General features: G+C 56.1%; 8 protein-coding genes across 8 annotated transcripts; 1 reads left to right on the top strand and 7 right to left on the bottom strand.

Moving 5' to 3' along the window:
- Positions 1–24: 24 nt before the first annotated feature.
- Positions 25–2,125, bottom strand: IE81DRAFT_321952 (hypothetical protein). Its single transcript, XM_025513484.1, has 5 exons — positions 1,564–2,125; positions 1,115–1,477; positions 525–1,015; positions 297–365; positions 25–197 (listed from the first exon to the last, which is right to left on the bottom strand). Exons 1-5 carry the CDS (start codon positions 1,758–1,760, stop codon positions 52–54), a joined length of 1,266 nt encoding a protein of 421 aa, XP_025370948.1. The 5' UTR covers positions 1,761–2,125; the 3' UTR covers positions 25–51.
- Positions 2,126–2,896: 771 nt separating this feature from the next.
- On the bottom strand, positions 2,897–4,058 carry IE81DRAFT_346181 (alpha/beta-hydrolase; the record flags this gene model as incomplete). Its single annotated transcript, XM_025516008.1, has 5 exons — positions 2,897–2,997; positions 3,099–3,357; positions 3,452–3,656; positions 3,736–3,802; positions 3,917–4,058. 5 exons carry the CDS (start codon positions 4,056–4,058, stop codon positions 2,897–2,899), a joined length of 774 nt encoding a protein of 257 aa, XP_025370947.1.
- Positions 4,059–4,932: 874 nt separating this feature from the next.
- On the bottom strand, positions 4,933–6,886 carry IE81DRAFT_321950 (DUF1183-domain-containing protein). The gene is made up of 4 exons (XM_025513483.1): positions 6,224–6,886; positions 6,048–6,141; positions 5,880–5,957; positions 4,933–5,795 (listed from the first exon to the last, which is right to left on the bottom strand). Exons 1-4 carry the CDS (start codon positions 6,482–6,484, stop codon positions 5,254–5,256), a joined length of 975 nt encoding a protein of 324 aa, XP_025370946.1. The 5' UTR covers positions 6,485–6,886; the 3' UTR covers positions 4,933–5,253.
- Positions 6,887–7,166: 280 nt separating this feature from the next.
- On the bottom strand, positions 7,167–8,336 carry IE81DRAFT_321949 (NAD(P)-binding protein). Its single transcript, XM_025513482.1, has 3 exons — positions 8,286–8,336; positions 7,322–8,188; positions 7,167–7,235 (listed from the first exon to the last, which is right to left on the bottom strand). Exons 1-2 carry the CDS (start codon positions 8,299–8,301, stop codon positions 7,329–7,331), a joined length of 876 nt encoding a protein of 291 aa, XP_025370945.1. The 5' UTR covers positions 8,302–8,336; the 3' UTR covers positions 7,167–7,235; positions 7,322–7,328.
- Positions 8,337–8,700: 364 nt separating this feature from the next.
- On the top strand, positions 8,701–10,277 carry IE81DRAFT_321947 (hypothetical protein). The gene is made up of 2 exons (XM_025513481.1): positions 8,701–9,465; positions 9,532–10,277. The coding sequence occupies exons 1-2, from the start codon at positions 8,942–8,944 to the stop codon at positions 10,160–10,162; spliced, it is 1,155 nt and encodes a 384-aa protein (XP_025370944.1). The 5' UTR covers positions 8,701–8,941; the 3' UTR covers positions 10,163–10,277.
- Positions 10,278–11,323: 1,046 nt separating this feature from the next.
- IE81DRAFT_346177 (hypothetical protein) lies at positions 11,324–12,579 on the bottom strand (the record flags this gene model as incomplete). Its single annotated transcript, XM_025516007.1, has 2 exons — positions 11,324–11,603; positions 11,711–12,579. 2 exons carry the CDS (start codon positions 12,577–12,579, stop codon positions 11,324–11,326), a joined length of 1,149 nt encoding a protein of 382 aa, XP_025370943.1.
- A 2,031-nt stretch (positions 12,580–14,610) lies between these two features.
- Positions 14,611–16,832, bottom strand: IE81DRAFT_365421 (aquaporin-like protein). The gene is made up of 6 exons (XM_025516930.1): positions 16,296–16,832; positions 16,106–16,129; positions 15,837–16,035; positions 15,586–15,755; positions 15,449–15,524; positions 14,611–15,378 (listed from the first exon to the last, which is right to left on the bottom strand). Exons 1-6 carry the CDS (start codon positions 16,716–16,718, stop codon positions 14,813–14,815), a joined length of 1,458 nt encoding a protein of 485 aa, XP_025370942.1. The 5' UTR covers positions 16,719–16,832; the 3' UTR covers positions 14,611–14,812.
- Positions 16,833–18,038: 1,206 nt separating this feature from the next.
- IE81DRAFT_340448 (MFS general substrate transporter) lies at positions 18,039–19,862 on the bottom strand. The gene is made up of 2 exons (XM_025515611.1): positions 18,695–19,862; positions 18,039–18,617 (listed from the first exon to the last, which is right to left on the bottom strand). Exons 1-2 carry the CDS (start codon positions 19,818–19,820, stop codon positions 18,103–18,105), a joined length of 1,641 nt encoding a protein of 546 aa, XP_025370941.1. The 5' UTR covers positions 19,821–19,862; the 3' UTR covers positions 18,039–18,102.
- Positions 19,863–20,025: the final 163 nt, after the last annotated feature.

Below are 20,025 nucleotides of genomic sequence, written 5' to 3'. Positions count from 1 at the left end.
CCTGCACGCGATTCTGTGATCTGCACATCCCAAACCCTCTATAAATTCTGGCTACCAACAGGATATGATACAAGCGAGCAAAAAGCCGATGCCGAGTGTCCAGATGCGAGAAGATGCTGCGACGCGGGACGCGCCATCCGTGTAGACGAGCAGCTTTTCAATCTCCCAGCGTGCTTCCGAGAAGGCTTGCGGATTATCTGCGGAAGAGGCGTGAAGGGGGGCGCGTACGTGTCAGGAAAAGCAGTGAAGTGGATCGTCGGAGTGCACATTTGTAGACATCAGGCCAACATGCTCACTCCTAACGTATTCGTCGCAAGTCGTGTTCTTGGGACACGTCGACACGTAAGGAAACGTTTCGCCAGCCCCTGCGATTCGAGAAAGTTTGAGGAGATGAAGGAAGGGCCTGATCAATCATCTGCACGGCCACACATCGCAAAAGATGAAGAGATTTCGGAAGGGGGGGGAGCACGTGTCCCACGCTCTTTTTTTCTCGCGAGAGCGGGATGCCACCTTTGTGAACTCACAATAACCGCAAAAAGTGAGGTTGATGATGATCTCGTGCTCGTCGAAATATCTGTCCATGGGGCACGAAGGCGCGTCGTCCGTTGTGTTGCTTGATCCAATAGCGCGCAAAGCGGGTGTGGGCGTCGTGGGAAAGAAGGCGGCAGGTCTTCCCCAATTCTCATCTGATCTGCCACCGAGTGCGGGGTTGGTAGCGTTGAGACCGGTGAGGACAAAAGGAAGGGTGCGATTGGTCGATAAGAAGGAGGGTAGATCGGTCGAGGAAGTTGAGGAGGGGTAAAAGTAGATGGAAATTCCAGGTCCTGGAAGCCGCGTCGTCGTCGTGCTGCTGCTGAGATCACTCTCGTTTGATGTGGACGAGATGGGAGAAGTGTCGCGAACCATGACGAACCAGCCTCCGCCATTCTGGTTGAAAGCGGGACCAAAGGAATTTGATAGCGAGAAGCTTTCGGAGCAGCCTGGTTGGTACTGACAATCCGTTTGACCCGTGAATCTTCAAAGCGGGGGGACGACATGTACAGGCAATCATGAGTCGCGAAGCTCTGGTTGTTCATCACCTTCGTTTGCAGCTATAGCTGGGCTTTGCACTCACCCAGTCGAGATGGAAGAGTTGCCAGCAGGAATGGTACAGCCGGCAGTGGTGTGCAGACTAGCCAGATTCCTGGGTCCTTGATCGCTCGCACCTTCCACAATATCAATCTCTCCACCAGCTGGCCAGTTGCTCGTCGTGCAAGTCCAAAAAGCCGGCCACGTTCCGCATCCGCTCGGCATGTGTTTGACCCGCATCGCCACAACCCCGTCCTGAAGCTTGTCGATGGAATGAATGCGAACTGATTTTCGACCGGACGAGGAAGGCGATGCGATGGATGCATCGTCTGCTCGCATGATAAAGTTTCCCGTGCTCGCGTCGACGTATGACAAGTTTAGAGACTGCGACTCCCGTTTGCTGACGTAGCTGCAATAGCAAAGGGGAGGCGAGAATCGAGAACGTTTGGTGAGCTCGCCGCCGCTGCAGGAAACTTCTTACTTTCATAGACTCACTCGACGGTACCGTGTGTAGGATCGCCATAGTTCCACCAATAGAAGGAATCATAAAACCCATCTCCTCTGATCTCGTTGCGAAGTGTGAAATTTCGTGCGCAAATGCGTGGCAAACATAGCAAGATGCAAGTCCAAAAGGTCGTGGCCAGAAGAGGCAAGAGGGACTGCCGGATGCGCGACCGATGACCACCCCCCATCGGAGGTGTCGTATTGTACGCGAAGCAAGCAAAGTCGAGGAGAGAGGTGGGGGAAGATGGTAGCGGGAAAGCATCTTTCGATCATGATCGGGCCACTCTACCGTTCACGACATCGCACCGCCACTCGGACCTCAGTGCGCACAAGTCAGAGTGTGCAGACTTGCCGAGCCAGCTTCACCGAAATCTTGGTATGGGGCTTGGCTTGGCTTGCATGACGATTTCATGCTCCGATCGGGCAGCAAGAAGTTGCAGGCAGACCCAAAGGTCGATCGATGTGTGCAAAGCGAATTAGCCCGCAAACGCTTTACGGATCAAAAATGTCGCGCACGATGCATTCCTGTCGGCCCCTTCTTGCAACCTGAAACAAATGGCAACAGTCGAAGCTGTTGATCATTCAAGACGACAAGGCAACAGCAGCATTCAAGTCGAGCGCGCATGAGAGCGCAGCGCGCGGTGGCGTCCGCAAAACGAACGTTCCCGCTTCATCGCGCTCGCGGCTTCTCAGGTGATGATCCTCTCTGGTTTTCCCGCTTCGGCCCATCGATCGCGTGCATGGAAGCACTTTGAGTCGCAGCTGAGTCTGATTCAAGATTGTAGTGTCGCAATTTGAATTCGGCGCGTGTCACGTGAAGGTTGACAGAAGTTTCGCTTCCGAAGAGTCATGAGTCGAGAATGAAGTTTAGTCGTGGATCTCGAGTCAAGGGATGAGTCAAAAGAGTCAGAGTGTCGAGCTGACTTGATCACAGCTTCGAGTCGTGAGTACGACGCATGCTTATTCGAGAAGAACGAGTCACAAGTCACGAGAACGGTCCCACTCATCCAGGTAGACCCGTGATTCTTGACGCGCAAGTACAGCAGTCGTGAGTGCTTCTGTCGGATCAACCCATCAAGGAATCGTGAGGACGCGAGGAGAGTCGGTTGAGGTCTTCGCACAATCCGAATCTCGAATCAAAGTCAGAATACCTAAGCGCATTCCGAGTGCGCATGCAGGCCATTACCGCAAACAGAGGCAGGAGGCTATCAACCAGCTCACCAACGCATCGAACCGGGTGCTAGCGATGCATTGTAACGACCTCAGAGCACAGCTGAGCGCCAATCGCTCACAGCTTGCTTTCCTGCTCATCGATCGTCGAGAGTCAAGCGAGCTGAGCGCCAAAGAAGCTCGCCACTTGGTTCGCAGCTGCGCCCATAGCCTGAGCTGTGTAAGCGTCACTCTCGTCTCCTCGAATGGCGAAGCCTGCAGGCAGGTAAGCAAGGCGAACTCCTCATCAGCGGCAATTCCGGAAACCCAAACAGGTCTCCATTTCGAGATAAATTGTAGGGCCGTCTTGTGCTCACCATGCGTGACTCCGGGGTACCAGACCCACGTAGCCAATGGTCCGCCCTGCTTTGCAAACTTCTTTGTCGCTTCTTGAGCCGCTTCCTTCTTCTCCGGCGTGAAAATCTGATCGTGCTCCGCCAGCACAAACAATCCGGGAACTTGAAGAGCTTCAAAGTCGGACGTCTCGGTGAGGGATGGATGGGCAAAGGCGACCGCGTCTACTTTGGAAGCTCCCGCTGCTGCTGAGCCCAGATGAAGAATGGAAGGGGCGCCCCACTGTGGCGTGAAGCGATCGGATCAGTCAGCATCCAGCATCCGTCCAGCACACCTCTCAGTCCGATCCGCCACGCGCCTACCAGGCATGACTTACGCAGTAGCCCACAGCTCCGACCTTCTTTGGCTTCTGCACCTTTCTGATCTCGTCCACCGCCTCTCTGACCGACGGCCACGCCGCATCTCTCGGGTGGTACTTTGCAAGAAAATCTCCCACTGCGGGCTTGAAGTTGGCAGGGTCAGGCGATGCGAGTCTCTGCTTGTTGAAATCTTCGTTGTTGTGGAAATCGGGAATGTAGACCCTTGGAGGAGGCAGCGTGGCAAAAAAAGGTGAGCGGACGATGCAAAAGTGGGCGCCCTGTGTTCGTATCACCAGCTCACCTGGCACCAATGTGGCTGGCAAACTTGTCCGCGACTACATGAACATTGTTGAAGGAGTAACCCCAGACTGGTGAATGCGTTTGAGAACGCGTGTATGCGCATAATTGCGATCAGCAAGAACTGTGCATGCACCCACCCAATAGACGCCCCCCATCAGTCGCGCGCACCCATGATGACTCACCGTCGGGAACGATGATGACCGCCTTGTCGCTCTTTTCATCTCCCGTGATGTAAGCGTCGAACTTGCCCAGCTTGGTCAATTGACCTGTAGCCTTGGCTTGGCTAAAAGAGCCCACTTCCAAGCAGGAAGCACAGAGCGACATTGTGACGTGCAAAGAGAGGGTGGGTGAGCCAGGCTGCTTGTTGTGTCGTGTAAGATGACGCGATCGAGTAGGCTTCACTCCGCTGTTTGATGAGGGTGGTCGTGATGGAAAGAGATTCTCATGCCTTTGTTCAATGCCCTCTTATAAGTCGCGAGTCACGAGTCAGAAGGGTGTCCCAAGGAAGGCGCGGAGTGAAGGATGCAATCAAAACGCGCGCACGGTTGGAGTACCACACGCAGCAAACACGCAGCACCCACCCACACGTACCGGTACAAGCAAATAAGCAAGCATCCATCCATCCCTCCACTTTTGAGCTCGCGCGTCAGCATGCAGATGTTCATTATTCAGATTGTGATCTTCTGCTGACGCGCGCACGGCGGAGGCGAACAGAATAATCACAGCTTGAATCACGAATCAAAATGCATGTCCGCGCTCAGTGAGCTCCGCGGCATGCCGCGCGCACGCTAGTCATGCAACCCTTCGGCCCTGTTCGGCCCAGCTTCACTCACCTCCTCCTTCTGCCTTGTTGATGACTTGCATGGCGACTATATTGGCTTACAGCGCCCACACACCTATAGCTGCTCGTGTTGCCATGCGTGATGCGTGGTGAGTGAGTGTTGCTCTCTAGATAGAACACTGCACCGAGCATTCCGGGGCGATGCGTGGGCATGCTTTCGATTCTATGCTACCTGTCGCCCGCCCTCTTCTCAATGCATAGCATCACCCAGACCATGGCTTCGCTCATCCCAACAACGAGTGCGATGCAATCCGACCGACCGGCTGCGGAAATTTTGACGCCTCAGCTTACCCGCGCGCTCACGTCTCGCAATGGTGAAATCAGCTCTCTTCATCCTTCTCCTTCTCCGCGTTGACCGACTGACAAGACCCTTTTCAGTCGCACATGTTTGCTCTCAAGAATCGGACATCGTCGTGCGTTGCGCAGTCATTCATCTAGACCACTCGCCCTAGGTCCATACAGGCGCTGTATGATCGCATTGCGCCAATGTCACGCTGAAGAGCCGCACAAATCCCGAGAAAATCCTCGTCGTTGTTTGCGCCAGGGCAGATGGGGTCCCCTTGTGACATGACTCTTCGATTTGATCAGTGCCTGCGAACTCGGTCTCGCAGTCGTGACTGTGGGATCTCCACGGCGCATCAAAGGTTCGATGCGGCTGCCTATCGCACCTCGCTCTGTTTACCTGTTTCTAGTGCCTCCGAACCCCGTCGAAGTGTACCTCTCGCTCGATCCGCTAGCTCGTTGATCCCTAGTCGACGAATTTCCCCTTCTCCGCCCATCCTCTCTTCTTCCAAACCCCGCTCCAAACCCCGTTGCGAACCTATCCTCGTCCCACGCGTTGCGCGGGTCCGCATACCTCCCCTCGAAAGTAGCTGTTGGACGTGGAGGTGCATTGAATGCGTTCCAAGCCGCATTGGCTACTCCGCCCAAGCCTAATCCGGTCCAAAAGCCCGGCCTCCATGCTGCACCATTTTGCGCTCCCCCGCCCGCAGAAGAGGTTGCCGAAGGATCCGGCTTGTAAGGGGGTGGAGCATCCCCACCACCACCGCCTCCGGGCCCACCCCCAAAACCCGGTCCACCTCCGCCCAGCCAGCCTAGTCGACGTGGTCCACCAGCACCAGCAGTAGGTTGCATCAAGCTCTGCACAAAGCGCAGCACAATGTAGATTACCACGCCCCAGAATAGGTACGGGAAGAGCGTGTCTAGCAGCGATGGTTTGTCTGCGCAAGAGATCGGAATGCTGCATCAGTAGCCCCCTCGTTGCCTGGCGCTCGCATATGCATAGACGCAGCGATGACTCTCACCTTGTCCATGACTTGTCGTATGATGCTTCGAGCCGGCACTGTATGCGGGTAAGAGACGGTAAGTGAGAGCACAAGAGTCTGTCGACAAGGGAAGACAGAGGAAAGAAGACGTTAGGAGCGCTTACTGATAGCTCGGGGTAGCAGCTCCTCGTACACGATTTTACTCACCCTTTAGAACAAAAGGATCTTCCGAGTGCTCCCATCCTTCGCAAGACACTTCCACTCTGCCCAATCTGACAGAAGTGGGCAAATCCGCTTCGCACTGTAGCATGTATGCGTCGAGAACCTTATCAGTTTCGGGTTACCAGTGCGCTAAAGGCACCCTGCAGTTGCCATCAACTCACTTTCCAATCCCCACCACCGATGGATTTGCAAAAGACCACGTCAGGTCTTGCCCAATCGCACGCTTCCCCTTGACACTTGAGCTGAGGAATAGGTTTGCTCCTTCTACCTTTTGTCAGAGCGTCGGCGTAGAGTGTCAAGCGACGAATGCTCTCCATTCGAATACGTTCCGGGTTGGAGCTGACTGCGGCGATGATCATATTGGATGGGGAGAGAGCTAGCAGACACAGCGAGAGCGCGGCAAGCACATGTGCGAGCCGCATTTTGAGGAAGGGTCGTTCTGGATGCTCAGTGCTCGAGAGGTGAGTGCACTACGGGTCGAGAGTGTGGCGATCGAACGAAGTCGAGTTTTGCTGCTGGTCTGGCCCGCGGATGAGGGAGGGAGGGGGTGCTCACGATTGCCTCTGAGCAGCAGCACGATCGCATCAGTCGACTTGACGTTGTCGGATTCGGGCCGAGGTGGTGAGCCTGTGGGTATTGTACCGACGGGCAAGGGCGCGGCGATTTTCCGTTGATGCTCTTCTAGGAGGGTGTAGTCAAGAGCGCGACATCAGCAGGTCGTCCTGGAGTGGCGAGTCGCGAGTGCCGTTTGCTATATTGGTGACTCGCCGTTGGTGAACCCTACTGCGCAAGAAGCGAATGTGAATCAAAATGACGTGGAAGCTTCAAGTCGGGCGTGCTAGCAGCTGCCTCTGCTGCTGCTGCGTCGGCGTCACGAGGTGCGGCCATCAGCGCCCGCGAGGCGCCAGCCCTCCACGTCGACGTAAATTAGCACAGCCTCCCCGGCGCCCTGCCTACTCGTGACTGAATAAGAATAGGGCGACGCGTGTGCGCAGACACGTGACGCGATGCGGAAATCCTTCCTCATCAGCAGATTCTTTACTTGACTTTTGACTCACGACTCTTGACACTACATCTGTGGTGATCGTGAATCACCAGTGCATATTCATGTCATGTTTCAGATCCAGATTGTAGCTCATACACGCAACTCGACTACACGGTGATAGCAATGGTCTGTCTTGCAGAAAATGGTGAATGCAGGCAGGCCTCGGACTGAATAACGTGTCCACCGATGGAGGGGCCGCTGTTTTTCCGCTCACCGACGCTTCACTTCATATACTCGTCGAACTTGTCCTTCCACTCGTCGTGCCATCTCGAGAGTGCGGGTCTGTCCTGCGTCATATCCTCGACATTCCACTTGATACGTTTCAGATCCATCTCTCTGCTCGTCTCATTGTCAGGGCAGAGCACGTAGAAGCTCTTCTTTTCCAGTCCTTCTTTCACCAAGTAATCCACCGTCTGTTCGGGCGACCAAGCACCATCTGGTTTAGATTTGCCTTCTTTGGCACCTGTGAGGCCCGTATGCACCCATCCAGGAATCAACAGATGCACCGAAACGCGGTCCCTCGTGCTTGAAGAAGCTCGAACTTCGTGAGCCAGCTGTTCCGTGAACACCTTGACTCCCGCCTTGGAGATGTTGTAGGCGGGACCAGTGCCCGGTGGACAAGTGATGCCTTGCTTGCTTCCCGTATTGATGATGGCGGCAGGTTGACTGTGCGCTTGAATGAGCGGCAAGAAAGCTTGAACGATGTGAATCACTCCATACAAGTTTGTGTTCAAAATTCTCTCCCAATTCTCATCCCAATCCGCCACCTTTGTTCCTCCTCCCGTCCCAGCATTAGCCTGAAGCACAGTCAATTGTTTGCCTTCGAAAGAGGCGCGCACTTCATCCGCTACCCTTTTGACCGCTTCCCGATCGGACACGTCCACGCTCCAACCTTTGTACTTTTCCGAAGAAGCGCTACCGCTAGCAGAAGAGGAGATGCGCTCGATGGCAGAGTCTAGATCTGTCTGAGATGCGCGATCCAGGATGCCAACCGAAAGACCCAAAGATGCCCAGCGCTGAGCTGCTGCTAGACCTATACCCGACGCGCCGCCAGAAATGATGGCTAGAGAGCCGCGAGCGACTTTGAGGTGTGAGAGCGCGGTGGGGGGGGGGCAGGCAGGTACGTGTCAGCTAGCAAGAGAGAAGCGAGGTGAGAGACGGACGGCATGCATACTCACGTGCTGGATGGGACATGCTGCCAAATGACGATGGATCAGCAATTGAAAAAACCGAGTGTCCAGACGAGGTGATGGTTGTGTATTTTGATTGTGAGCAGGCCGCCTATACAACTGAATCCCATCGAGCACATCGATTGCAACGTCTGCGCTTTTGCACGGCCGAGTAGTCACAGTCACGGGTAGTCTTGAGTAAAGTGGAGGCTCGCTGCATAGCTCGCACGTGCTTGCTTCGGAGGAACCACACTCGTGACTTGGATCTGCGCGTGGGCGAATTCTTGATTACTTTTGGTGCATCTCGTGATGGCGAACCCCTCCACGTTCATCAGCAGGACGAGCGTGCTGTACGCCCCTGCTGCAACTGGTCACGTGGTCACTTCACGACGAGATTTTGGGCTGCATATCCTGGAGCCGGTGGATGGGGTCAAAGGGTGGCTCTCTCTCTCCCTCCTTCGCAGCGCATGCCAGCACCAGCACCAGCAACAGCACCGGCACGAGCACCAGCACCCCTTTCAGTCGATCATCTCAACAAAACGCAGCTACGACCACTGCGCCGACATTGAAGTGAGCGTTGTACCACGGTGCACTCCTGCGAAGAACAGCATGGCCCCACTCCCAACGTCAAGCATCGGATGGCCGGTGCATTACGACTGGCAGAGATGAGCACTCGTTCTAATACAGGATCACGCTTGGCTTCCTCCGACGAGGCTGCGCTTCCAAATCTCTTCCCGTACATTCCAACGTACAATCCGAGCGCATACACTCGTCATCTGTCGCAAGCAGACGCCTCGTCCAGCCATGACGACGCGTCCACAGCAGCCTCGGATGACATCGCATCTCGCTGCGCACCGACTCGCATCCTGCTCGCTCAAAAGGCTCTTCAAAGGGACGAAGGTGGTAAGAAGAGAGCAAGAGATGTCTGGGAGGATGCAGCTTTGGATGGCATCGAGGAGTTCAGAGATGTGAATGGCAAGTTGAGGAGGAGGCGAAAGGATGCCGCTGTGAGCAAGTTCGAGCGTGCTAGTGTGGCTGGCGAAGGAGATGAAGAAGCGCTCGCAAATACGACGCTTGCACCTTCGGTTGCATCGATCCGCGCCACCACCTCGGACACATGCAGAGATCAGCTGTGCAGCACCTCTGGCCAGCTATCCACGTCTACAAGCGCTATTCCGAGCGCATTTCGGTAAGTGCGCGTCGCGATAGCATGCGCAGCTCTGCAATTCATTCGATGCTTCCCCCCTTTCTACAGCTTCGCAAAGCACTCAGAAGAGCTCAGCGTCTACGTTTCGCGCGAGCCTCGACCAGAGATGAATCTGCTTCGTCATGCCGTGCAAACAAGCCTATTGCACACTCGTCCTTCGCGTGTTCTGATGGAGCGCACGCAAGCCGACACAGCCTCATCACACGAGTCTTACTCGACCATATTGACATTTGACATCTACTCCCTTCCCCATTTGCGTCGTACTGGTCATACGCCCACTCTCGATCAGCCAGCTGCACCAGAAGACGGTGAGGATGCGCCCTTCGGTCCTGACAGTGCTAGGCGACGAATGCCGCTCTTTCTCTCTTCTCAGCACACTTATAAATCTCAAACCATGGAAGTCCGCGCTTCCCAGACGCTTGGATGTCTTTTCGATGGCATAGTTTGCAGGACAAGGGATGTACCGGACATGGCGACTCGAGTCACTGTCCAAGAGGGCAGCTCGACCTCTTGCGGCGCTCCTGGGACTGGAGCGATTGGATCGACCGACTCGAGATCGATTGGGAATATGCAGGCACGGAGCACGGGCAACAAGATGACATCGTCGATGGCTTGCATGGTTGGAAACACGATCTTTGGTCTTGCTGGCGAATCTTTCGATGAGAGCTATGCACAGTGAGTGGTCGCTGCCGTCTCAGACGTGCTCGCTGCGCCCCTCGAAGCTCATGCTGATCACAAAAGCTGCATCTTCTTCCCCATGCCCATCTGCTCGCAGGGCTCTTTGCAAGCGGCTCAACAGTGCAGGCTTTCCGCCAGCTGCAGCAAGCTCCACTTCTGCGCTGCATCATCATCCTCATCTTTTTGCGTCAGATGAATCAGCCACAGGCGCCCGCGTCGCCTTGTCGGCACATGATGCTCACTCTGTCAGTTTAGACACTCTTGAGCTTGACGTGAGACAGAGCATCTGGTTCTTGCATCATGGGGCTTGCGAGCACTACGCCGTATTGAACAGCATCAGATGGGACAGCGGAAGTGTGCTGGATGCAAAAAATGTGCGCGGAGATTCCGAGGAGAGGGAGCGAAGGCAGAGCTCGGCGCGAGAGAACAACGATTGCAACAGCCACGCACCTGCAAGTGATACTAGCCATGCAGGTTCGCACGACGCTTATCCTCGGCATACGTACATCAACGCCGAGGCGCTCCTCAGACCCATCGTCAAGTACAGCAAATTGTACAGCATGCCGGAGCAGTACGGCTTGGGCAAATGCTGCATTTGTACGCGCAAGACTGCTCGAATGATCATCGTTGGGGGAGCCAGAGTGGTGGGGCAAGCGTATCCGGAGCTGGAGGGCGAGGCAAGAGCTCGACATCGGAGCGGCTCGAGCGGGAACGAGCAAGGTGCCGGCGAGACATGCGCACGTCGAGGCGCGCCTCGTTTGAAAGTGGCAGGCCTGCCACGCCAAAATATGCCGGCGTGCGAATCGTGCTGGCAGCTCATTTGTCCAGATTCGCCTCCTTGGTGGCAGGTGTACAACACCTCGAAGAAGCGAGACGAGGAGGGTAATGATCCGATGAGAAGGGCGACGCGATCGAATGGCTACGCGTCGCTGGAGGATGCTACTGGAAAGAGTTGGAGTTTTGCCCGAGGAATTGGTTGGGCGGTGATCCCTTTGCTGGATTGAGCACAGCGCGAGTGGCTCAGTTGCAAGGATTCAGGAGGGCGCTGCAAGCCCGACGCCCGCTTTGTATTATAGCTGCAAACATCTGAATGTCAAGCTCGCACTCAGGCTGGCGTGCCACGAGTGCGCACGCTAGGAGTGCAACCCGTTCCGATTTTGACTCAAAGCACCCATCGCTCTTCTCTCTGGCCTTTTTTGTCAGCTCGAGCAGGTCTTGCCTGCTGGTCCAATGTCCAAACGTCCCTCTCGATGACCCTAACCCTCGCTGCTGCATCTCGCCTCTCGACGAGGATGGTCGTTGCTACGCGCGTAGCGTACCAAGCAGTCTTGTTGGGATCCATCGGGGCGCTCTGCGTCTTGTCGGGCAACCGAACGGGCGGAATGTGTATCGACCGCTTGAAATTTTCTCGCGTGAGAGGTTCGGAGTCTGGCAAGGAGGTACTGTGAAGTCAAGTGGAGGGCAGTGTTGCGCCAGCTGAATCAGCACATCGCGCTCGTCCGTGTACGTGATTCAAGCAGGACCCCGCTCGACTTTCTTCGCAACGCACCCGAGCAGACTGAACAATTCTTCGATGAGCGCATCTTCGGCGGCCGGATCTGCGTCTGCGCCACCGTTGGCAGCGTGGTGCGCAATGACCTGCTCGAATTTCCTTCTTCCCACAGACACCTTCTCCCACGGCTCCTGCAACGTCGAGTTGCTCAATCCTGCCGATGTCTGCGCTTGTGCCTGCTGCGTCCGCACTTGCTCTGCCATCTGTCCAGCTGCAACAAAACGCACAGGCAGTGCATGCTTCTCCTCGATCCGATTGGAAGTGTACCACAGCTCCGCCGCATGGTCTTCTGCCTTTTCGGATCGCAAATGACCCACGATGAGGTTGAAACCGGCATACAGGTCCCTGTTCGGAACGACGTGTTGCTCGAGGTAGCGTTTACCATCATCCTCTCTGTCCCCTCCTTGCTCTGCAGAAGCGCCCTCGCACCAAGAAGCATCTAACCAAGCTTTCGTTAGGTTGCCCCTGCTAAGATGCTTGTCAAGTCCGCAATGGGAAGGTAGAGATGGCGGAGCAGACTCCGTGTAGTTGGTCAGAGCAGCTATTCTTCCCCCTCGCGTCAGGCCTAACCAAGTCCCGCCAGCGCTCAGGTCCAAGCCCGACAACACCTCATCCTGCTGGCCCGCCGCGCTGTGCGATTCGCCTGCGCTCGCCTGATTCTCGTCAGTACGCGTGATGAGCAAGTCATCGGCCTTGCGAGCAGATTCGAGACTCGCTGATGCATGCTGCGCTCCTCCAGCACCACCACCTTTACCGCCTCTGTGCCACCCCAATGCTTGCGTGCTGCGATGCAGAAACTCGTCCCTGTTGCTGGCGCAGATGAAAGAGTAGCGAGGATGAGATGTGCTGATGAACAGGATGCACATGATGCCGAGTGCGAGGTGCGCCAGACCAGCTGGCTGGCTGGCATGAGGGGCTTGCGAGCGTTGGTGGTGCAGACTCAAGACTGATTGAACATGCTGCGCGCGCGCGCGAGAGGATGAAGCATGGCGGTTTGTCTGCGGTATTTCACTGCGCATGTATGCCGCACTCGTCGTCCGCACGCGGGCTCAAGCTGACGTGCTTGAGGTGCTCGATCGAGCGGCCCTGACATTCAATCGTGAATGAGCCCAGCAACGCTTCACACTCACGGATCGCATCGCATCGCATCGCGCGAGCAAGCAACAGCCTAAACGAAGCAACAAGCGCATGTATTGGTGCGGATGGGCATCAGTCAGTCGAACAATGCGACTGTCCGAACCTCGCCACGAGGAGGCTCCCATCCATAGAGGTTCGGGTGTGTAAAAATAAGGCGAGGGCCGGGGAGGGGGGGAGGGGGGGGGGGGGGGGGGGCATACGTGCAGTCCATGAAGAGCACGATAGGTGCAGTCCATGTAAAGGAACCGTAAGTGCAGTCCATGTAGTGGCACCGTACGTGCAGTCCATGAAGGGCCATGAATCGCACATTCCCCGCCTTCGACCCCATTGCATCTGACTTCGAATTGCGTCGTATGACTGCGAACAAGGAATTGACGTTGAGCAACGAGTTGCGTGCGACAACGCTTGGCATCCGACGACCTTCATCTCGCTCATCAACGACACTCACCGACCGATGCTTCTGAGCTGCAAGCTCCTCCACTCTTCTGTGGAGAGTAGTGTTGACCCTTTGGGGCTGTGGCTCTGGTACAGCTAGGGTCATTGGCACACACTTGTGCCCCACCGTCCTGCAAGCTATGCACTTCTTTACCTTGTTGCCTCCAGCAGGATGCTTCTCATACAAGCAGTCCTCACCTCTCCTGTGACACAGGTCACAAGGATCCAATAAGTGTGCAGTCCACTTCGACGCTGATATTGTACAGAGCCACCACACACTGCGGCCAGTGTAGAAAGCTCGGGTTGCATCCGTTGCATGCGGCAGTCGCACGAATCCCGGGATAGTGGCAGATGCATTGCTGGCAAATCTGTCTAGGAGCAGCAAGAGACTCCCGTCAAACTGCCACGCGGTTGCGCGGCCTGAGAACACCGCCACTCCCCGACTCTCGTTGGCCCACATGGCTAGGAGCCGGAAACCTTGGGCCCGATAATATTCATCGAGGTATGTCCGGAGAGCGATGGGGTTGCGTTCTTCCCGTTCAGACTCAGGGAGGGCCCTGAGTCTGGCAACCATCTGCTGATGACCAGATGGTTGCATAAGATTCTTGAGGAACTGGGAGTTGGGGATTGGCCACCATCTTTTGATGGTCAGATGGCGGTCCAGACGTTCATGAGCATAAAGATATGGATCGCAGCAGATGGATTGCTGATTGGGAGATGCATCGCATCAGTCGACAGCTGTGAGAGCGTGTCGAGTAAGGCTGGAGCAGTCAACGGAGGCGCTCTCAGCCGCGGTGAATGTGCGGCTGTTGGCATGCTGTGAGTGTGCGCGCTGATGGTAATGGCGAGTGCGAATGTGTGCTCGTAGGATGGAGATGAGGGTGAAGGACAAGAGAGGGGAAAGCGAGTCCCCTCGAGTGGTGCGCCTCATCGAGCTAGTCACTAGTTGCGCAGCAAACGAAGCGTCCGCTTCCACACGGCGCGGCACGCGCATATGCAACGCGTCCAGCATCCATCCAAGCCTGATCGCGCGCGCGTCCAAATCAATCAAAGTCTAATCACAGAATCACGAATCGTGAATCGTGAATAATGTGAAGCGTGCCGACCGCGCTCGGGCCACTTCACGTGATCCGACGACGAAACCTGCCTCGCACCCAAGACTCATCAGACAGAACCGTCGACTCTTTGACTCCTAACTTGACGGTGCGCTTCGCAGTTTGAGTTTGAGTCAGAGGTGATGCAAAGATACCGCCTTGGTCAAGACGAGACAAGCAGCGCAAGAGGACGAGGAGATGGGGGACACAGTCGTGCGCCAAAAAAGGTATCTTGCAGTCGTCGGCGATGATTAGATTGCGTTGGGATGGTATGCGGTGCGAGAGCATCGAAGAGGAGGCACGACATTGCGGGGGAGAGAGAAGCAGGGAGCGGGCAATCAGCGAGCCGTGCAGCGAAGCAGAAAAAGCGTAGACGAGAAAAAAGCATGGCGGAAAAGGTGGAGGGAGAAGCGAAGAGCAAGACAAAGCGAGATCAAGCAGCTTTGGCAGGCGACACGCCCACATTCTCCAGCGCGCCAATGTGAGAGGCGACGGGAGCTTGTAGAGGCACGGGTGGAAGTTGAGGAGGAGGCGAATGGCTGGCCGCGATTGGAGCGCTGGAGCCCGCCGTGCCCGCCGTGCCCGCCGTGCCTGCAACCGCCCCGCCCGAGACGGCCGGATCGATGGTGGAAGTTCTGGACAATTCTTGATTCCCTCTCATCCTCTCCAATTCTGGCGCATCGGCCTCGGTCACCTGATCGACGTAGCCGGTAGCTTGGCCTTGCGCGTTCCTCATGAGCAGATGCATCCCATCTCCGTCCTGATCCGGCACCACCGTCTGATAGTTGAGCCAGGTGAAGGTCTTGTAGACTAGCGAAGTTACGATGGCTGCTGACATCGGAGCAGCATAGTAGATCCACGAACTGCCGTCGAAAGATGCGGCGATGACGTCGGGTCCGAGCGTGCGAGCAGGATTCAAGGAGCCTCCGGTGAGGGACGTGGCCCAGAGTTCGGCAATGAACAAGGCCAACCCGATGGCGACGGGGGCCAGGAATGTTCCTATCGCGAGAGTGAAGAGGTGTCGAGTGAGTCAAGGCTGTGCGAACGCACTCCTGACATGAACTCTCACCCTTGTGCTTCTCGCCAGCCATGAGAAAGACGGCAAGAATGAGTTGTCCAGTCATGAAGAACTCGATAAAGAAGCCCTGTGGATGATGCGTGTTCAGAATGGCAATCACTGGAACCCAAACATCGGCAAGAACGCACCTGCGCGATCGTCGTCTGGGCGCCCAGCCTTGTGCGAACCGAAATACCGGCAGGGATGAGGACTTGAGCCATTCCTGCCGCAGCAATAGCTCCTGCAAGCTGTACGATGACGAGGATGACGGCGCGCACGACGGTCAGAGTTCCAGTCAGGAGAAGAGCAAAAGTGACGGCTGTGCAGGCACATGGCAGAGGTGCGTGAGCAATGACGATGAAAAAAGGCACTTTTGCAGAAGTCTCGACTTTTTCCTCACCCGGATTGAAGAGACCTCCGCTGACGCGAAAGAACAACCAAGCATTGACGGCGAGCGAGAACCCAAAGCCGAGGGATGAAAGCAAGAGCTGGCTAGGATCCAGACCACCCGCAGTGGTTGTGCCTTGCGCTGTATTCGAGACGATGGACTGCTGAGATGCCGAGTTGGCGATGCCGTACGCCATGAACAGGAAGAGGAACTGCGAGTGGCGGGCGCGGATGCAAAGTCAGGCATGGCGGACGAGAGGGCTAGCGGCGCTGAGCACTTACAGTGCCGATGAATTCGCTCAGAGCCTGCGTGCAGGCCAAGACGCGAAAGAGTCAGCGGGTGAAGTGCCAGACGAACAAGACGTCTCGAGCTCGAGGGAGCTCTCTCTCTCTCTCTTTCTCTCTCTCTCTCTCTCTCTCTCTCTCTCTCTCTCTCTCTCTCCCTCTCTCTCTCTCCCTTCGGCCTACTCACCGCGATGAACTCGTTTTTGACATTCATGATCCTCGTCGCTCGCACCAATCGCTTGCTACCATGTCTCTCATCTCTTTGATCCTCCAAGTCCTGCTCATCTGCTGCCTTTCCTCTCAAAAAAGCCGGCAAGCCTTTCTCGAGCTCCTGAGCCTGTCTATGAGCCTTTCTCTCTTTGCGTTCTTTTCTGCTCAGCGCGGCACTCGCCGCGCTGCTGGCGTGCCCCACGACGTGTTTGCGTCGATTGCGCCAACCTCCGGTACCGGTGGGTGTGCTCATGCCCGATTGCATTCCCCCTGGTCGAGCGGTAGGTGCGATCTCGTCGCCCGCCGTGGCGTCTGCGAAGCGCGTAGCGTTTGCAGCATCAACGGTCGAAGCTGGTGCAGCATCCTGCTCGGACGAAAATTTTTCCTTGAGCACCGACATGGTGATCACGTCTTTTGGAGGAGGCAAGTTAGGAATGGACGGATGGTGGTGGAAGAAGAGAGCAAAGGAAGCGGGGACTTGGTGACACGCACAACTGTTGACATTCACGATTCCACTCGCCTCCTCATCGAGGGCCCGCCTATGCTCTCGATTGCTTCGATCGGAGCAGCACATGCGTTCCGACGCACACATGCAGGCTAAGTCTCGCTAGGCCGCTCGAGCAACCACGGTTTCAAAATTTCCACCAAAAAGAGGCAAGTCGGGTGTTTCGTGAGCATACAAGACCCTGCCAAGCTGCGACAGCGATGGTCCTCCTCCTCCTCCTCCTTCTCCTCCTCCTCCTCTCCCGCATGCCTAATCGCGCTAAGCTTGCATTCGTGATCGTTCTCCGTGCCGGGCTGCGAAGGGGAAAAGGGGCATCGAGTCTGCCTCGGGGCGACCTACTAAATCGACTCCGCTCGCTCAATCGCAACCCCAATCACAATTAATCTCGCCATGCACGCACAGTACTGGACGTGCAGTGCAGTGCAGCACATGCTTCGGCCCATTTGCCATCCCACAACCCAGCCTGCTACTGTATTCCAGCAGGCTTTCAAGTTGCGTCTCAAAAGGTATGCTTGCTGGAGAGTCGTGAGTGCGATGCGAGCTAAGGCGCGGACATGCTTGCAGCGGTCAAATGTAATGATGTCACTCACTCGTGCTCCAGACAACTTTCGAATCACAATTTGCCGCGGCCACTCGTCACTCACACTCACGACTGTCAATGATGAGCTGCGCCGGACTCTGACTGCACCCGCATGCACTCAAACTCCTGCCGCGCCGTGGAAGGCGGGTGCATATGCTGCATGCTTTGCCGCGTGAGCCTGCTGCAGCACAAGAGAGACGGGCACCTGCTGCATGCGCGCACAAGCTCGACCTCGGCAACCACTTGTCACCCTTTTTCAACATCCGCTTCATGCAAGACATCGGGGTCCAGCTTCAGGAACACGCTAGTGTGGTGAGGACACACAGCAGGCGGGAGATGTTGGCTTTTGTGTGGCTCCAGAGGCGCTGGAGCAGAGCAGAGTTGCGATCGAAATTCGCCGCGCCAAGCCAGATGCAGCGGTGGGCAGGGACTGGTGTATCGAGATTACGTCAGTCATACATACGTGTGCACGGTCACAAGCGCGGCATGCGGACGACGATTCACCAAAGAGGCAAGATCGAAGATGCGGCTCTCAGATCATGTGGGGTCCGAAGGCGGGCGAGCAGGCCATTCAAATTCAGACGTCTACTGTAGATTCGCAGATGGGTCAGGTCGATCGGATCACGTGAATTGAGCCGTTGTGGATTTGATACATGAATAAGCGCAAGAGCAGGCACGAACGCTGCGCTGGGATTTTTTCTACAAGCTGGCCTTGCCTCTGGATTCGAAGGGCAAGACGAGAGCGAGGATGCCAGCAGCGATGAAGAGAGCTCCGCTGACATAGACGGGCGCCGAAGTTTCCAGATTGGCAAACATGGCAACGATGGGAGCCATGATGCCAAAGATGCGGTTCGCCGAAGCAGTGATCGCGTTTCCCGTACCTCTGACTCGAGTAGGAAAGACTTCTGGCGTGTAGGCGTACAAGATGGCGTACATTGCCGAGCTGGAAAAGGAGTAGGCGCACTGCCATCCCAGCAAGGATGGCGAATTGGTCGCTGTCGTGCTGGCGAACAGGAAAGCCCCCGTGCCAGCGGTGGATAGGAATAGTGTTCCCTTTCGACCGATGCGCGGCAGCTCGGATAGCAAGGCGCCCACGATGCAGCCTGGAATACCCACAACGGCAATGATGAGCGAATTGCGATAGGTGAGATAGGTGGAGCCGTCACCAAAATCTGCGCCCCGAGATGCTTGGATGAAGGGCACGTAGGCATTGTCTGCAGCAAAGCGAGGGAGCGGGGTCAGCCGAGGCTTGGCGCGAGTGCGCGAGTGCGCGAGCATGCTAAACACTCACAAAGCGGGAATGACAGACCGAGTAGCGCCCAAATGACGATGATCATCGAGGTGGAAATGGCCATCTTGCGGGTAGCAAAGAGGGATTTGATGAGGGAGCTATCCACATCCTTCAAGCTTCTCAGGATGGCTTGCTTGGTGGAGTAATTGGCAGCCAAAGCCTCTTCCCTCTCCTTTTCCGACTTGTCCCCCGCAATATCATCGTCGAACCTGCTGAGATCTTCCAGCGTCAAATTCGACACTTTTCCATTTCGTCTGGCCACTTCATGGACCACGCGAACGGCCTCTGCATCTCTCCCTCGGCTCATGAGATATTTGGGCGACTCGTAGATGGAGAAAAAGACGAATCGTACGACGAACATGAGGACGGCAATACCTCCCATGGTGATGATAAAGTAGCGCCAGCCCATATTGTCTTGACGCGCGCACACTGCTGCCGTCTGTGGGCAGGTCAGGTTGCCTAGCAGGGGCCAAGCGATGAGGTTGGCGAGAAGCTGAGCGAGGGCCCAGTCGACGGATAGGATGGTCAGGAGGTACTGGTGCGTGGCCGGCAGGAATTCCAAAAAGATGGCAGAGTCCACCGGCAGATTGCCGCCCACCCCGACGGACCAAAGCGCTGCGAAGACGCCAATGGCGGCAAAGTTGGGCGCAGAGCCTGCAATCATCCCAAAGAGACCAGTGATGCCGATGGTGAGATTGAATGCCCATCTCCTGCCAAAGATGTCTGCTCCAAAGCCCCAGAACACTGCGCCTACCAGCAGACCAATGTTCTGGGCAAGAGTGAGCAGCGGAGGTCGATCGGGATTGAATTCGTTGGAGATGGGAGTAAAGATGAGGGAAGTGACGATGGGCCACAGGTTATCGCTTGCCCATCCAAAGCCTACGACGACAAACAATTGCCACTGATACCTGCCCATGCCAATCTCTTGGATGGCCCTGTTCAGCACTCGAGCCTTGGCTTCGTAGACCGGGTCCAACGTGCCTGCTGGCAAGGCAGCGTCATCCGTCAAGATGTTCGAGTCCGACACTCGAGCATCTCCATGCAAGCCCTTGACCTTCTCATCGGCCTCGCCGGGTGTGAGCACATCGTGCTCGAGGTGGTGACCTGAGGCGTGGGCGTCAGTCATCGTGTTTGGGGTATGGTGCGTAGCCGCGAGTGTGTGCGTTGGGGATGCAAGTAGGAAAGAGATGCGACGTCTTGGGGGCAACAATCACGAACGAGCTTGGCCCTTTTTATGTGTGTCACCGCTGTGCCGCCACGCGCTTGTTGATTGGAAGAAAGAGAAGAGAAGAGCAAGCCCAGCGGAAGAGCAAGCCAGCGATGATGGCTCG

Source organism: Ceraceosorus guamensis (assembly GCF_003144195.1).
Source record: "Ceraceosorus guamensis strain MCA 4658 unplaced genomic scaffold IE81scaffold_16, whole genome shotgun sequence".
In the NCBI taxonomy this organism is placed as follows: Eukaryota; Fungi; Basidiomycota; class Exobasidiomycetes; order Ceraceosorales; family Ceraceosoraceae; genus Ceraceosorus; species Ceraceosorus guamensis.
This window is presented reverse-complemented; position numbering and strand designations above follow the sequence as displayed.

Coding starts and splice junctions, on each gene's coding strand:
- IE81DRAFT_321952 (XM_025513484.1), bottom strand. CDS start 1,760: ATGGGGGGTGGTCATCGGTCGCGCATCCGGCAGTCCCTCTTGCCTCTT. Junction 1,016..1,114: donor AACTCTTCCATCTCGACTGG/GTGAGTGCAAAG, acceptor CCCGCTTTGAAG/ATTCACGGGTCAAACGGATT. Junction 366..524: donor CCTCACTTTTTGCGGTTATT/GTGAGTTCACAA, acceptor CTCGAATCGCAG/GGGCTGGCGAAACGTTTCCT.
- IE81DRAFT_321950 (XM_025513483.1), bottom strand. CDS start 6,484: ATGCGGCTCGCACATGTGCTTGCCGCGCTCTCGCTGTGTCTGCTAGCT. Junction 6,142..6,223: donor TCGGTGGTGGGGATTGGAAA/GTGAGTTGATGG, acceptor TACATGCTACAG/TGCGAAGCGGATTTGCCCAC. Junction 5,796..5,879: donor TACGACAAGTCATGGACAAG/GTGAGAGTCATC, acceptor TCTCTTGCGCAG/ACAAACCATCGCTGCTAGAC.
- IE81DRAFT_321947 (XM_025513481.1), top strand. CDS start 8,942: ATGAGCACTCGTTCTAATACAGGATCACGCTTGGCTTCCTCCGACGAG. Junction 9,466..9,531: donor GCTATTCCGAGCGCATTTCG/GTAAGTGCGCGT, acceptor CCCTTTCTACAG/CTTCGCAAAGCACTCAGAAG.
- IE81DRAFT_365421 (XM_025516930.1), bottom strand. CDS start 16,718: ATGTCGGTGCTCAAGGAAAAATTTTCGTCCGAGCAGGATGCTGCACCA. Junction 16,036..16,105: donor TGAGCGAATTCATCGGCACT/GTAAGTGCTCAG, acceptor CGCCACTCGCAG/TTCCTCTTCCTGTTCATGGC. Junction 15,756..15,836: donor CGGAGGTCTCTTCAATCCGG/GTGAGGAAAAAG, acceptor GTGCCTGCACAG/CCGTCACTTTTGCTCTTCTC.
- IE81DRAFT_340448 (XM_025515611.1), bottom strand. CDS start 19,820: ATGACTGACGCCCACGCCTCAGGTCACCACCTCGAGCACGATGTGCTC. Junction 18,618..18,694: donor CGGTCTGTCATTCCCGCTTT/GTGAGTGTTTAG, acceptor GCTTTGCTGCAG/ACAATGCCTACGTGCCCTTC.